Source organism: Carcharodon carcharias, chromosome 20 (genome assembly GCF_017639515.1).
Source record: "Carcharodon carcharias isolate sCarCar2 chromosome 20, sCarCar2.pri, whole genome shotgun sequence".
In the NCBI taxonomy this organism is placed as follows: Eukaryota; Metazoa; Chordata; class Chondrichthyes; order Lamniformes; family Lamnidae; genus Carcharodon; species Carcharodon carcharias.
In genome coordinates, this window is record NC_054486.1 from 20,015,077 (window position 1) to 20,032,172 (window position 17,096).

Below are 17,096 nucleotides of genomic sequence, written 5' to 3' on the forward strand. Positions count from 1 at the left end.
CTTATCCTCCTGGGCGTATTAAATTCCTCAAGGCCCTCGGCGATTGTAGATTTGTTACCACAGTATCTTGAGAAATTGTGCTGGTATCTTTTTTTTGCGCTGGGGCTTATGGGAAATTGGGTCTGTCATTTAAAAGCTGGTCACATTTTCAGATAGTGAAAGCTTGGATTAGTGGTGCTTCCATGATTTGACAGGCTTATCTGATCTCTCAGTGGAGCGGATTAGTGCCTTCTGAAAATCTTTTGTCCCAGCTACAAGAGATGGCCTAAGCACTCTCATTAATATGATATAATTTGAAAGCTTAGCATAGAAAGAGAGAATGTTGCACAAAGAATGTGGCATCTGGTGTGCGAGGCGTAATCTTTATATTTCTTAGCAGTTGTTATGGGTTTCTTTACAATTTTTACATTGTTAATGCTTTAATGGGACCCACATGTGCTTTTCATTGTAAAAAGACCCCTGATAATGATGAAAATGATAGGGTAATCCGTCTGCTCTTAGGAAACATGCAGGGATCAGCAGCCTTTCTCTTGGCTTTTCAGTGCCCAGAAGTTCTGCCACAATAAACATCAGTGGGTCAGTAAACTTGAGCAGCTTAGGATTGGGATCAGTATTGAGCTGTGCTGGCTGCCTCGCCATTACAGCACGATACAGATCAGGCAGCTCTCATCCAACATCCTGCTAATGCTTTGCAGTGTTTCCACAACCCAATGCATCCTCGCTTAACAGAGAGGAGTAAGTACTCCCTCTTGCAGTGTAAGCAAGCCAATGTTCTGTATTTAAGATTGAATTAGTAGCATACCAAAATAAATAATTATGCATAAACGCAAAATGAAGTTGTGTGTTTTGTTTTTCTTAAAATTTTAGGTAAGGAGTTGGAAATGCTTGCATTGCTTCCGATCGACCATGTACAGTCTTTTTTCCTTCATGCTTGCAGGAACCTTTCCCCATAAAATGTTCGTACTGGGGATCTTGTTGCATGGGGAGTATGAGTGCACTTCAACTCCATGTCCTGAGGCAGCGGGAAGGAGATGATGTTGCAGACACCATGGGTTAGATTTTCCTTCTGGGGTCCAGAACCCAATTTTGGTCGGACTTCCGGGTCCTGACACTACATTGCATCAGAAGTAAATCCCTGACACAAGTTTTCAGTGCTAGGCCAATTAATGGCCAAAAAGCACACTCGCCATCCAATTAAGGAAGGCAAACAGGCCCCTGAGGCTGCGGGGCCAATAGGAAGCACTCCAGTAATGGCACATTGGAAACCGCACAGTTGGAGGTAAGAGCTGCCAATGTATGTAGGAGAGAGAGATGGTACTTCCTTCTTGAGGCACCCCTTGGATGCCTTTCAGTCACGTAAAAACAGAAGGAAGTCACAGCTGCCAGGCTGTCCACGTAGAGGGGGCCAGAACTGAGGCCATCGCTGTATGTTGGTTGCAGGGGGGAACGCTGGATCCCCAGGTTTTCCACTGGGTGGGTGGCTCCTCTTCACTGGCTGTGTAGACCCCTTTTAATTACCTTTAGTGACTACTTGTCACTTCGAGGTGGACATTTGTTCCACCCCAACCCATCCTTTTCAAAAATAGCTTGGTGGCAGAACCAAGCCAGCAAACCATCACCCTGGCCAGCGGTGAGATATTCTGGGCCTGTTCCCCATTGGGCTTTGAAAATCCTGTCCCATATCTCCAGGTCTCAATATAGGGCCTTTCCCCCATTACAGAGGCAGCATTGTGGGGTCTTTCCCTCAGTACTGCACTAGTGTCAGTCTAAACTTTGCATTCTAGTCCCTAGAACCCACAACTTGCTACCTCAAAGGAGTGCTGTCACTGAGCCACAGCTGACGCATAAGGTGTTTTCATGTGAACATGTATGTCTGTGCGAAATTGCTGTTTGTGCTAACAGTTTCATTGTTGCATACTTCCCTTAATTAGTTCCTTCAAATTCCTCCCTCCTTTTATGACCAGCACTTTACCCTTGTGTTGTGAGACTCACAAGTGTTCTCCCCAAACCTAGAGCTCAAACCTGGAGAAGCAAAACACATATTTACAATTGTGTTGTTGAGTATAGTTCACATGAACACTATATGAAAAACTCTTGCACACCATTACACATTGCCGAAGTTAATTTGAGCCTTTCTTTAATTTTACTGTTTTTTATTAAAAATCAGAACTTTTAAAGATGCTAATGATATGACACCTTTCCATATATAACAAAAAGTCACTAAATGCTGTTGCCCAAGTCTCTGATTTATTCTTCAACTGGGAGACTAAGTCAGCTGCAAACTTCCCATTCTGTGCTTGACCCACCTGTTATTGCATTTTTGTCAGAACTGGTACTGCTCGTTTGTCCTTCCCCTCTCCCTGGTCTCTGCAGCAGAAAACTCTGTCAATGTAAGATGGTTAATGTATCAAGCCAATTCAGAAATATGCAATCATCTCAGAGAAGGAAAATCTGTTGTCAGCAATGGATGAAGTGGGGTGAGGAGGTGTGGGGAGGGCAGGGGTTGGGGGGCGGTGGGGAAGTATAATCATCTCACATAATCACATCTCCTGACGGTTGATCACAGCATGGTATCAGTCATCACAGACAAGCCAGTGTTCTATGCAATCTGCGCAACAGGGAATGTTTAACAATATGGGTTAGAAATGACCATTAATTTATGTCAAAAAAATATATGCCAAAGTAACTATTAGCTGTTTTCCTTCTTCAATTTCCAGTTCAGAGAGCTTCTTTATTTGGTGTTGATGATTCAGATCACAGACCTGACAGCTTATTGCTTGACAGCAGCAATCAGGCAGACAGACACCCATCACCTCAGGCTATACCCAGAAGGTGAGTCATCCTGTCTTGGGAACCTACGGAATGATATCCCAGTTTGGGTGCTTTTAGCTGTACTTTGACTGTTTTTGTGTTTACTTACCTACTGACCCATAAAAGCAAACCAGCAGTGTTATGTGGTCTAATTATATTGGCACCTCCTTTCTCCCAACAACAGTAGCCTGCAAACAATCCAAGCTTCAATCACTTTTTATAATTCACGCACACAAAACAAGACCACACAGTATGTCTTTCAGCTTTTCTTGCTTTTTTTGAACCTCACCCTTCTCTGCTCAGCTGACGAGGGAAAGTCTACTCCCCCTACTTGAATTGCAATCACCTTTTTAAAGGTGAGGATCTTAAAGGGCCAGGCCTTTCCTTTTGAAGGTGAAGTTTCTTCAAGGATCGTATCATTACTTAGGGGGCAGGGCCCTCATGCCAGAACCCAATCACTGTGCTCCAACACACACACACACGTTACACATGGGCAATTAATGTGCAAACCCAGCAAGTTCTTAAAAATAACGAGGGGGCTAAGGGTGGGATGCTGCTTGTGTGAGCGACATAACTCTATCAAGAAGTTCTGGAGATGCACAACATGCTGCATATCCTTCATCCTCTGAACCTACTGCCAATTTTGGGCATTAATAACAGCTTGTGTTGTTAACATGCTGTTATTTTTCTAGTGAGGCCTGGCCCAACAAATTGTATGTTGCACGCTGTAGCACTCCAAGGCAACCTTTAAGTAGTGCCACTGTATAATCAATCATGTAATGAGAAAAATGAAGTGTAATTTACTCCAAATAGCCATCAACGAGATGACTCTTAACCTTAATCTGTCTGCTCCAGGTCAAAACTATAACTGGTTGACAATTTTATTGTTAACACTATATAAATCTGAAATAAAAACAGAATGCTGGAAATGCAAGACCAGCCTGCACTCTGAATAGAAACAAAATCGGTTAAAATCCTGGATAGTGGCATTTAACATGGCTGTCGGAATTGTGCTGGCATTCATTGTCCAGGCTGACACTTGACTAATGGCCTCCTGGGTGAGGTATCAGGGAAATCAGGAGTTGATGGCGGAAAGACAGTAGGAAGGGGAAAGTTGGGTGAGAGTCAGGAAATAAACTTTTCCTTCTCTTGCTCGTCCACCAGATATGGAACCACCTCGCTTAGAGTGGAGTTCGCGATCACATCAGCCCTGCGTGTCAGTTAGCAGATAATGCCTCCTCCCAAAGAAGGGGTGGAATTGGAACAGATCTGACCGAGTTTTACAAAGTAAGAACCACCACCTAATTTAGCTTGATAGGATTCTTTTCTGACTGGTTGCACTTTTTTTTTTCCAGAGAGGAATCTCCTACCACTCTCTCTGGCAAGGTGAATGAACTGGAAATGTTGCTGAAGGAACTTCAGGATGATTTGAGAAGGGTAAGTGAAAAAATTCCACATCTGTGCAATCAGGGCGCAGGCAAGGTGGCAGTGGTGGGTGCCAAGAACCAGGATTTGTGGTGGGGGGAGTGGGGGAGACTCTGCCTCATTGCTCTAAATGGAGTTTCTTGCTGACCCCCAGCCTGAGCTGACAGAGGCAGAGCTCCAGACCTGAAAGACTGACTTAAAAAAAAATGGAAACTTTAGGCTAAGTTCTGATTTTGTTTATAAAGCTGGTTGGTCTGTGGGTGAGGAGAAGGTTTTGGGGGGTGTAGGAGGGGCAGGGGAGAAGGTTTGGGGGTGTTGGGTGGCAGTGGGAGGGGCTGTTGGGGGGGGTGATGTAGGGGAAGGGAGAGTTTGGTGGTTTTGGATAGGGTTGACAGGGGTGACATGAGAGAGGTTAGGGGTTGAGAGAGGGGGTGGGGTGGGAGGTGTCACTTTTTTTTGCTGTTGGAGTTTCTAATTTATTAATTAGTTTCTTCCGTTTTAGGCTGTAAGTTCAATGTACAATGCAATTTGTATGACAGTTTCTGGAGAAAGGTGAAACAATCCAGTTCTGGAGCTAAGGCTGTACTCAATTGATGTACCTTGTATCACTCTTCTCTGAATAATTCAGATCAGCAATTTAATTTACTGTACATTTTTCTTAAGCTGCTAGTAGATGTCTGATTGCCAAATCCTGGGGATAATGTCCTTAGTGAAAAAAGGAACAGATGCCATTTATTATATATTGCGAGTTGGTGCCAGAAATGTCAGAATGGTATGGTTGTATTAGCTATAGAGTTATTTTGTAAATGTAGTGATTTCTTTGTAGCCATTTTCCCAGTATCAATTGATTGCTCCGTGATTAATTATCCTTAGTGAATCAGCCCTTGTGCTCCAAATTTCACCATTGTTACAGCCATCCTGCCTACTGCATGCAGATGTAATGAAAGAAAGACAAAACCTACATTTATCTCAAATCGTTTTACAGCCAATTAAATATTTTTCCATTGTAGTCACTGGTACAACGTAGGTAATGCTATCCAATGGCAGAGCAGACTCGAGAGGCCAAATGGCTTACTCCTGCTCCTAATACATATGTTCGTATGCCATTCTGGATGGATGAGATGAGCTAGGTTAGATGGCCTTTTTCATTCATAATTATCTTGTGAACAGAGGGAAGAATCATGGCTAGAGTTCTGTTTATTTTGTTGCTAATGGAAGTTTACTATGAGCAGGCTTTGTAGGGTGAAATTGCCAGGACAGGAGTGCATAATAGGCTCATAGTGAGTCAGTAACCTGCTTTATCCTGCACATGATTCTCGAGAGTCTCTTCCATTGACTTATCCTTTATCTACTTAGCTATTATCCCACTCTACCTGTGGCTTTTGAGATTTTTGAAGTATTGAAATATTGTGATAAAGTTGAGTTGCATAGTAGATATTGAAAATATATTGTAGCAAGAAGAAGCAATCAGTAGAGCCTTCAGACTTGCTGATCAAGAAAATGCAGATATGATTGTGAACCATTCAGTCTTTGTCTTCTGGCCTTTCAAATGTTACGTCACGCAGAGACACCTGAGGACTCCAGCGCTTCTCACTAACAGTGAAGACCTATGTTGTGCATTCATTCCATTTTGATGCTCAGGAATCATTTGATCTTTCTACCCTGTAAGATTACTGATAAAATAGAATCCAATTTACACCCCTTCCATGAGATAATTATACTGAATAATATCAAGCAGCCAGGCATCTAATTCTTCTAAAGAATGGGAAATATCTTATGTAGTTTGTGTTGCAAATATTTTATCTCTCACCTAAGTATGAATTGACTGTCACTGTGGCCTGAATCTTTGGCTCGGTGGGCGGGGCCTGCTCGCTGACGCTTAAAATGACGCACAGTGACATCGGGCGTGTGTCCCGATGTCACCACGCATCATTTGGATTTTCAGTTCGGCAGGCGTGCACCCGAGTCAGCTATGTGCCCAAACTGTCAAAGGCCTATTAAGGCCATTTAAATATCAATTAAAACAATAAACTGAGCTGCCTGTCCAACCTTTAAGGTTGGCAGGCCAGACAAAGAGCCCAGGAGGCCTTGGCATTTATCATGAAACCTCATCCCACTCGTGGGATGAGGTTTCATGAAGGTATTTAAAGTTTTGTAAAAAAATGTTAATAATATTTATAGACATGTTCCAGCTCATGTGACACTTTCACATGAGGGGACATGTCTTGAAATTTTTTTTCTTTAGTTTAAGTTCTGAAAATTTTAATAATCTCCCTGAGGCAGCTCTGTGCCTCAGGGAGATTTCCGCGCTCTTTCACACGCATGCGCGATCGAGCACAGGCTCCAACTCAGCCTGCTCCCCCTACCCACACAGCGAGTGTTAAGCACTTCCGTGTGCGCGTCACGCTGGGTGGGCCTTAATTGGCCCGCCCAGGTAAAATGGCGATGTGCAGCCAATCGTGGGCGGCAATCGGCTGCGCTCCCGCCCAACCCCCCTGACGGGGAGAAAATTCTCCCCCCTGTTTATATGGTGCAATGTGCAGAACACATGAATGAGGGCTGAGGCAGTCACTAAAATCAGTGTTATCATCTGCACAATGTTATAAATAAACCAATGGGATATTTTGCTGTCAAATTAACAATATTGCACGATGCTGATAAAGTAAAATTTGTATTCTTTGGTTTGTTTAATAGTCGTGGTGGGATCACTTACAGGACTCGCCCAGACTAACACTGCATTATATTTTTGCTGCTCTTTTAATATAAAAAGTCCCATGCTGCATTATATATCGAGTGATATTTGTAACCAGATGCCAACAATGGGTGTTATCATTTTACTGGTACATTTGTGTGGTTGGTGAATCTTGAAAGGGGGAAAAATACCATGCATGATTAAGGGGGAGAGTTAAGTGGGAGCTGCGGGGAATGAGGGGCCCAGAAAGAGAAATACCCTGTGTGCGACCAGCAATTGGCATTACAAAATCTTAGCACACTTCTCACGCTCTGCTGGGGTTGAGGTGGAGGTCGGGCAAAGAAAATCCACATGAGCAGTCTTATTAATTTTGAGATAGGATGTACTGCTTAGCTTGACTGCAGTCTCAAGCAAGCCACTTGTATGCTTCACTTTATTTTATGTTAGCCTGAGGTATGGGTAATAGAGATAGGAATTAGCCTTAATAAAGGACTGATGTAAAGTGTTGTTTCATTTTGGAAATAACTTGACAGTATAACTCTCCCATGTTTGAAATGAACATTTTAAGAAAAATGTTCCCAGCCCAGAGACGTCGGCACAAAATCTAGGTTTATACTCCAATGCAATATTGAGGGAGTTGACATCTTTCAGTTGAGACACTAAACCAAGGCAGTACCTGTCCCTTGTGTAGATGTAAGAGACTCCGTTGCAATATTTGAAGAACAAGGGTGTTCTCCCTGATTTATCCCTCAGCCAAATCTCTAAAAGCAGATTACCTGATCGTTATCTCGTTGCCTTTTGCGGGATCTTACTATGTGGCAAATTAGCTGCCGAATTTCCTACATCACGGTGATGACTACACTTCAAAAGTATTTCATTAGTTTTAAAGTGCATTGGAATATTGTGAAAGGCATTATATAAATTCAAGTCTTTTCTTTCTTCGAGGTGGCCTTTCACCTCAAAGCAAATCCAGATTGATGATATGAAAACCTTCTCGCACTGACTCTTAGAATGGGCTCACAGTACAGAACCACCACTAAATCCCAAAGTGGCCATTAGTCACACTCAGATAACCCAAACATAGTTACTGTGCAAAATGTAAAAATATCACATCAGTTCAATGAGTGTCATCTTCTAAGGTAGGGATGGGAATACATTGAGGGAAGGATTTGGCTACTAATTGATTATATAGAAGTTGTAAACTCACATATAAATAACTCTATTTACAATTTTGTATAATTTGGGAAAAGCAGGAAGCTTCAACCATTGTTGGAGTAGAGTAGAAAGGAACTTTATTCTTTTAACCGTGTTGTAGCTAACCTGGGACTGCTTGATATTGATTTTGGGTATTGGTGTGGAAAATTATTCCATTTCTTGCTAACAAAGCACAAAGTTCACAAAGAACAAGGTTCACTGTGGTGCAAAGAAAAACTACCACAAGACAAGTATCTTTCCTTTTTTGATTCCAGCCTGTATCCTAAGTAAAACACAGCATTGATCTTAAATTCACTATGCCTGACCAGCTTAATATGGCTAGGCTCAGACTGTTTCACAGTTGACTGCAAGTGTTGTATTTTTCGTGGACTTCATTCTGTTGCGTGTGCGCTCTGCCTGAAGGCAGGTCCTTGGCTCGTTGTCTGCTGATGCTTCATCCTGAGCCATTTTCTTGGTAGGTTAAGTTACTGGTTGTTTGCTAACGCCTTCCACTCTCGGGAGCAGTGCAAGGAGGCAGGTCCCAAGTCTACCTCAGCCAGAATAGGAATCGGACCTGCACTGTTGGCATTATCCTGAACCCCACTCCAGCCAACTGAGCTAACCAGTCTCCTTTTGTGCGCTATGTTCTGGTTAATGCAATCCCCTCCATGTGCATGTAGGAGCAAGAGGTTAGCGCTAATCCCCTTTTCTAATCTTTTCAATATTACTTTATATTATTTTGTTTCGTATGCTTTTGAAAGAAAAGAAGTGTCTGCCTGAGATCATTTGTAAGGCTGTGCAGTTATCTGCCTGTTCATATTGAGGTTGTCAATATTTCCAACCACAACACCGCATTGGTGTGCCTAATGAATAGTCAACAGCAAATGTCCACATATAGAATGCAAGGTTTGCCTTCAATTAGCCTCTTGGCTCCTATCTAATCCAAACCACATACCTGTACTTAACAACTGAAAGCTAACTTAGCTTATTTTTTTGTACACCTTTGAATGGACCCAGATGGCAGTCCTCGTATCCAACTCTTTGGTTAAACAGCGTTAACCATGGTTTCTGACCCCCAAATATGCATGTGCAGAGGTTGGACAGGAACAGCAATGACAATGATTAAGCTCAGACATTAAGAATCCCACTTAGTGAAGCCGTCAGTGGATATCCCAGCATAAGGCAATGCTTCAGAGGGAATAGAGGAGTGATTTCAATACTGGAATCTGGACAACTCACTTTGTGACCATAAATGACTCTATTGTCTATTGTCAGCTGGACTCCTCAGTGAAATTATTGCAGATTAGTGACTTCCAGTTATCAACTTTCCATATGAGATGTGACTGCTCCCAATTTTTATTAAATCAGCTGTATCCTAGAACTAGATCGCATATCTTCTAACTGTTCCCTGGTGCCTAATAGAAGAAGGACCTAAATTTATATTGCGCCTTTCATGACTTAAGGACATTCCAGAGCACTTTACAATGGAGTACTTTTGAAGTGTAGTCAATGTTGTAAAGTAGAAAAAATGGCAGCCAACTTGTGCACAGCAGGGTCCCACAAACAACAATGTGATAATGACCAGATTATCTGTTTTCAGTACGTTGGTTGAAGAATAAATATTGGCCAGGATATTGGAGTTTATTTCACTCTGCAATTATTCAGCATATTGCCATGGGATTTATTTTACATTTGCCTGTGTGGGCTGGCAGGCATCCTGTACCAAACATAAGCCTTCACTCAGACTACTGCACTGTAATCATTCATAGCTATCATTTTTTAAAATATGTTTTGGAGTTGTTGTTCTACATTCTACTCTGTAAACTTGAGGCCATCTAAAACCTTTGCTACCTGTGTCTTAACTTGAATCAAGTCCCATTCCCCCATAGCACCTGTGCTCACTGGCTTACACTGGTTCCCGGTCAAGCAATGCCTTGATTTTAAAATTCTCACCCTTGTTTTCCAATGCTTCCATAGCCTCGTCCCTCTCTATCCCTGTAATCTGCTCCAGCCCCACAACCCTCTGAGATATCTGTGGTTCCCTAATTCTGGCCTCCTGTCATTTCCCCAATTTTTATCACTCCACCATTGGTGGCCCTCAAGCTCTGGAATTCCCTCCCTACACCCCTCTGCCATTCTACTTTGCTTACCTCCATTAAACCATTTTTTAAAACCTACCTCTTTGACCAAGCTTTTAGTCATCGAACTGAATATCTCCTTGTGCTTTGATGTAATAGTTGGTTTTGTAATACTCCTATGAAGTACCTTGGGATGCTTTAATACCTTAAAGGTGCTATATAAGTGTGTTTTGTGTCACAGTTACTGTATTGTAATCACTGCCAGTATCAATCACTATGATTGTAAATATGATTGAGGTGTTCAGATTATTACAGTGACATTACTTCCAGGCAGCATCCTGTGTACAATTCTGATCCATGAGCAGATTACTGCAGTTCAGTAACTGTTGTGTTACATACCATTGAACTCTTTCTTTTCCCTATCTTATCTATATTACAGCACAATAATTACTGCCCGAGACTGCCCTTTCTATAGCTGATTCCCTCAGTCAGGCACTACTCTGTACTCCAAACGTGGCCTCACGTTATCTGTGTGTGTTTCTCCATTAGGCAAAGGAAGATCGAGCTGCTCTGCAGGAAGAGGTGCAGCACCTGCGGGAGGACAACCTGCGTTTGCAAGAGGAGTCCCACACCGCGTCTGCACAGCTGAAGAAATTCACCGAGTGGGTTTTCAATACAATCGACATGAAATGACTTTTGTAGGAAAACAAAGAAACAACAAACTCTTTTTCAGAAAAGAGCCTTGACGTGATCTCCTGTTTGCGAGGAGCTCCACTTTAGAAAATCCCAAGCACTTTCATCACAAGCTGAATGAATGATTGTTCTCAGTGCATACCACATACATCTTTGCTTGCCTTACGTTTTCATCTGGAATTGTTAAAATGTGAAAGTCAGGTTTTGCACAGTATATATATATTTTTTTTGTAAAGCTCATTTTACTACTTTGAACCACTTCCGTGGCATTAGTTTTTCAGATTTTTGTTATCATGACACAAATTCGATGCTTTCCCATTTAATTCATTTAATATTAAAACAACACATTTCAAAGGGAAAGGTCAATCAGCTACATGCCGGAAACTTTCAAACGTCTTAAAAGCAAAAGAGGGTTTTGAGTTCCAGAAGTTTTGATTTGTACGTTAATAATCAGAGGTGGTCTCTCTTGAATTGTTCACCATGGTTGGGAATCCTTCGGGTTTTTGCTTGGCATTTGAAACAATAAATCCATAATTTTTTTTTTTTAAAAAGTTTAAATAACATGCAGTGTGAGTGTCTTTTATCTGAAATTGATTTAACAAAAAAACAGATCACCATTCAGGTACAGTCTGAGGAATGCTTCACACAAACACTTTTCAAAATGCATGTGAAGTGCCCTTTGCACATCTCTTCTTGTACAGGTTCAGATTACAGCACAAATGGTGACCAAAAAAATAAATGAGCAAAATTGAGGACCTTCTGGCATCCTAACTAGAGGCTCTTTAAAAAAAAAGTAAACCATTATATTGTTACTAAGAAACTCATTTCATTTCATACTTAACCAATTTTCAGTTTATGAATTGTGGAGAAACTCATTGTTTATTTAAAAGGTGGTTCATTCAGAAGGAACTGGTGGGTTTTGAACAGTGATGGTATCATGAGCTGCTTTGGATGAAGTGTTGGTCCAGTAGGGACATTTGTTGGGTATAATTCCCATGAGGGCGAATTCAATTTGCCCACTAATAGTGGCAGTTGCATTGAGTGCAGGGGTTTGTCTGCATTTTTTGTATTTCCAAACCCCACCACCCCCCACCGACCCACCTTCCCCCACCCCAACCCCAGCCAAAACACACCCCCATCCTCCCGGCCACCTTCAAAATGAACATTTTGTGATTCCAAGGTAATAGAAAATAACTGATACTTTTGTAAATAAATTGGAACTGAACTTTTCGGAATATTTTGTAAGGTTCTGGTAAGTTTTGAAGTTCTGGACTTTTTTTTTAAGTTTAATATGGCCTTGTATGAAGGAAATGTATTATACCTTGTAGTGTATTGTTAATACAAATGGGAATTATGGCAGGCATTAACGAGGTTTCAAAAGGTATTTGCTTGTTCAGTTTCCACCGCCCCCCCCCCCAACCCCATGGTAAAAAGTTGGAACTAAAGCCCGCCTATTTATTGTACTTAAGATTTCTGATTTATTGTGTCCTGTATTTAATCAGAAAAGGTACATCTAAACATCTCACAATAAAATTTGTCTCAATGTTTGCAGGTTGGTCTTTTTGTAATGTTTTGTTGCAAGGTGCCTGTTGCTTCCTTTTCTTGAACTCTGTTGATAGACTAGAACCTATGCTCTTTTTCACCTCCGTATTCTTCTATTTACATTGACTTCTAAAGAACATGTACTGTACAAAAGAAAATGATCCTTTCTCGGTCTTCGGTTTGTGGCCTTTCTCTCTCAAATTAGTAAAAGATGAAATAGCTTATGAAAACCCAGTAAAATAAGTGTTCTTTTAAAATGTCCTTTCTCATTTCTCCTGAGCTTTAAATGCATACTCTTCCTTCTCTTTGTATTCTAGCAGTGTTGAAATTCAGACTTGTCACATCATCTCCTACTTCAGTGCCACCTTTCCTATGGTTTTGAGGCTGGAGCGGCTTATCCTCCCTCAGTTTGACCCCAAGATTGTGAGGCAGTTCAGTGGAGTATGTTTCCCCTTTAATAAGTAATAACCTTACTAAACCCAAGTTTGGTTTGTCCTAACAATCATTTGATTAATGTTAACTTATATTTTTGAACATTCATCATGCCCTACACCTTGGCCCACCATTCTGGACTTCTCAGTAGAGTTGTGACTAGTCTGAATCCTAGATGCAGCTAACTCACTCTGGATAGTTCTCATTGCTTAACCTTCTGCCTATTTCATCTGATTGCTAAATTGATAGTGCAGCCTCCCAGCCCAAAAGCAGCATCACTTTGCCCTCTCTTACCATGCAGAGAAGTTACTTACCAATTTTTTTTTGTTTGCAACTGAAGCTGAAAACCTGGAGCTATGAGCCTCGTCACCAAATGGTAGGGCACAGATTTGCTCTCAATTGCCATGCTTTGCGGCTTCATGGAGTGTGAGTAGGGCGGGGAGAATGGTTCAATTCAATTTGGGGCTCAGGGTCACGGTGTGCATTTAGCCTGCTCTGAAGGGCATTATGACTCCTTGCAAGGCATTGCCCGTCTTTTACCAGGACCTGATCAAAGTCTGGAACATGGTCACTTCGCGATGCAGCTCTCCGCTGTCAAGAGTAATGGCTGTTGTCAGAGTGCTGCTGAGGAATGCACACCGCTGCCATTTTCAGTGGCTGGAGGAGTGGACGACTGTAGCTGTTGGGGTGACCAGGAGCGGGGATGTGCTGGGTGGCGGAAGAGTGGGCACATCGCACATCGGTGGATGTCCAGCTCTCAGCTAATGCCATTCAAGACCTTGGGATGGTCGTGCTTGGCCCCGATGCCATACCGGGACTCAAGGTGGTGCAGGTGCACGGTGGCCTTCCATCCGAACGTACCCCATGTTCGGACGGAATTCCACATTGGCCCCAAGCCCCGAACCCTCCCACGGGAGCCGGTGCCCCACAACCAGAGTCGCCTTGCAGAAATGCCATCCGTGCCCTTTGGCACGGTACGGAGGGGCTTCCTGTATGCGCTGCTGCTGCACACCCTTCAGTTTCTTGCCCTCACCCACTGCTCAGACACGCCCTGGTGAGCCTTGTTGCCATCCGGCAGCAGAGGGGGAGCCCTCAATGGGGGTGCGCCCCACTGGGGACCTGGGGTGGAGGGTGTTGAATGCAACCGTCCCATACAACCATAGGATGTGTCAGTTCATGACTCCCAAGATGCCTGCATATTTTGCAGCCTTGAGTCCTTGGACCATGCTTATATAGGTTGCTGTAGGCTGCACCCCCTTTTTTGTTTTGCGGAACACCTTTTTTCCTGTTGTTTTGTTTGCACTTCAGTCCCACACTCCTAATCCATGGGCACCCGGTGCGGAGAGGGGCCGGGAGGTAGCAGGACCTCAGCATGAACTTGCTTCTGGGCCTGGCAAAATTGGCCATTAACAGGTCCTGGCAGCGGGCGATTTGAGGGGGTTGTCCGACCCCACTGTCTGCCCCTCTTCCGCGGCTATGTTCACGGCCGGGTGTCCCTGGAAAGCCTTCGTGCTCGGTGGGCACCGCGGGGACTGGGGTGTTTTATTGGCCCCCTTGATCATGTTTTGATTTAATGTTGGTAAGCTTCCTTTAAATTTTGTCTTTTGTTTTTGCAGTTTCCCTTTAAGGGGCTGCCTTTTAATTTATCCCTTGATTTGTTAATTTAGTTTGTTTGGTTTTGACTGGAAAGAGTTACCCCTGCTCCAGGTCTTATTGAGGCAGGTAGCCTGCCAACTTTGTGCTGCCAGCTTATCAATGGGATTGTAGCATATAGCCTAGCGTGAAACGTATTGTTGACTGGCTGCACCCTCAGTGTGTGCATCTACCACAACATATAGTTAGCCTTAAAGGCAGCCTTTCCCTCTTAGAGGGGAGGTGCACTCAGGCTACAGCCATGTCAGGATGGCTTTGATGGAAGGTAGAGGGATTTAATGGAGCAGCAGAGAGAGGGCTCCCACTTTCTTCGATATCGCGCTGGAGGCTATTGTGTTGGAGGTGGAAAGGAGGAGAGAGGCCAAGTTTCTACAGGAGACCCTTGAAGCACACCCTGGGAAGAGCTGGCCCTGGACGTCAGTTCCCAGAGTCTGGCCCCAAGGATTTGGCCACAGTGCCAGAAAAAAATCAATGACCTCACATTGGTGATTAATCTTCAAATGACAGATTCTACCCACTAAACTCTCTCACTGCTAAATGCACCAAAACCCTATCACTCAACAGTAATAGGGTCTCATGCCTAACAGTCAGATGCTCCACCTCCCCCTCACACACCTTCCAATGCTGCCAGCTTCGCACCTCTTGCAGCTTCCACATACCTCCAGCTATTCAGCATTGGCAGGCACATTGTCACACAATCACTGACATTCTTCCCTGCCTCTTGCAAGGTAAAGTCGCACATAACCACAGGGAGCAGCACTATCAGGCAGACCTCAATCTCCTGAGCCCTGTGGAGGGGATGGTGCTCCATGTCAGGGGGCTGATTTTGGGTGAAGCTGATTCATCTGGTGTCGCTGAGAGAACTTCAGGATAAGGCATGTTACTGCCTTATGTTCCTTCTCAAACCCCACTTTAACCTCACTCTGCTCTCTGGCTGAGTACAAGCTGCAGATAGCGTGACCATGGACCTCTTGCTTTCCACCCTCTTCCCTCACCCCAACCGTCCCCTTCTGATTTCTTGCTTTAAGATACCCAAAATTTTCCACCTGACCAACAAGAGCAGAATTATCACATCACATCACAAGAGCAACACCTGACCTCTGATGAAGAAACAATATCCCTTAATCTGGCAGCCGCAGCCATGAACTCGGATAATGGCTCTGCACATACCTTCGAGCAGGGCTCAGCAACCTTTTGTACCTGAAGAACCTTACTGTTGGAACCTACAATGAAAATTTAGAACCTTGAAACCAAACACCAATGGTAGAATGCATAATTTGCATATATAAATAAAATACATGTGTTTAATTTATGTATAAATAGAAAAGAATAAATTAAATTAGGCCTAACTCTGAATTATTACATTTTTGACCTTTTGTTTTTACTATAATTTTGTCAATAGTCACCTTAAAATGGGCTTTAACTTAAGATCGCAGAATTGTCACAGTGCAAAAGGAAACCATTCGGCCCATCACATCTGCACCGGTTCTCCGAATGCCTTCTCCCCTTAATCCTGCACATTCTTCCATTTCAGATAACACTCTTAATTTCCTTTTGAATGCTTCAGTTGAATCTTCCTCCACCATATTTTCAGGCAGTACATTCCAGACCTTAACCACTTGCTGCGTGATAAAGTATTTCCTCATGTCGCTTTTGCGTCTTTTGCCAATTACTTTAAATCTGTGCCTTCTCGTTGTCGATCCTTTCATGAGTGGGAACTGTTTCTCCCTATCTGCTCTCTCCTGACTGCTCACGATTTTGAATATCTTTATCAGATCTCCACTCAATCTCTGTTCTCAGAGGACAACGATCCTAATTTCTCCAATCTGTCTTCATTAACTGCAGTTCCTCATTCCCAGAATCATTCTTGTGAATCTTTCCTCCACTCTCTCCAATGACTTCACGTCCTTCCTAAACTCCAGTGCCCAGAACAAGATGCAAAACTCCAGCAGAGGCCGAGCTTGTGTCTTATATAAGTTCAACCTTACCTCCTTGATCTTGTGCTCTATTTCCCTATTAATAAAGCATACAGCATCCTCAGCTGCATTACTCCCGCTCTCAATCTGTCCTGCCATCTTCAATAACTTATGCACATACACATCCAGATCCCTTTGCTCCTGCACCCCCTTTAGAGTTATCCCCTTTAATTTATACCATCTCTCTATGTTCTTCCGACCAAAATGAATCAGTTTGCATTTCTGCACATTGAACTTCATCTGCCATTTGCCTGCCCATTCCACTAATTTGTCTATGTCCCTTTGAAGTTCTACATCATCCTTCTCGCTGTTCACAATGCTTTCAAGTTTTGTACAATCTGCAAATTTTGAAATTGTTCCATGCACACCAAGGTCTCGGTCATTAATACATATCAGGACGATCAAGGGCCCTAGCACTAACCCCAGGGAACGCCACTACAAACCTTCCTCTGCCATTAACCACTGCATTCTGTTTCCTGTCACTCACCTAATTTACAGGTGCAAAATTAAGACATTTTCAGCCATTGATTCTCATAATTAAAAAAAATGCTTCTAATAGCATTTTCAGAATGATTTATCATTTTGGCTACATTAGAAGCA

At 43.0% G+C, this 17,096-nt stretch overlaps 1 protein-coding gene across 10 annotated transcripts in view; it reads left to right on the forward strand.

The window, feature by feature from the left end:
* sipa1l1 (signal-induced proliferation-associated 1 like 1) overlaps positions 1 to 12,440 on the forward strand; it is a 383,121-nt gene extending 370,681 nt beyond the window's left edge. For 9 of the 10 annotated variants that reach the window (XM_041214398.1, XM_041214403.1, XM_041214397.1 and 6 more), the window contains 3 exons: positions 2,718 to 2,832; positions 4,167 to 4,248; positions 10,750 to 12,440. In XM_041214398.1, the coding sequence (XP_041070332.1) occupies positions 2,718 to 2,832; positions 4,167 to 4,248; positions 10,750 to 10,893 (341 nt within the window). In that variant the 3' untranslated portion in view covers positions 10,894 to 12,440. The other variant, XM_041214407.1, reaches the window with a different exon arrangement.
* Positions 12,441 to 17,096: the final 4,656 nt, after the last annotated feature.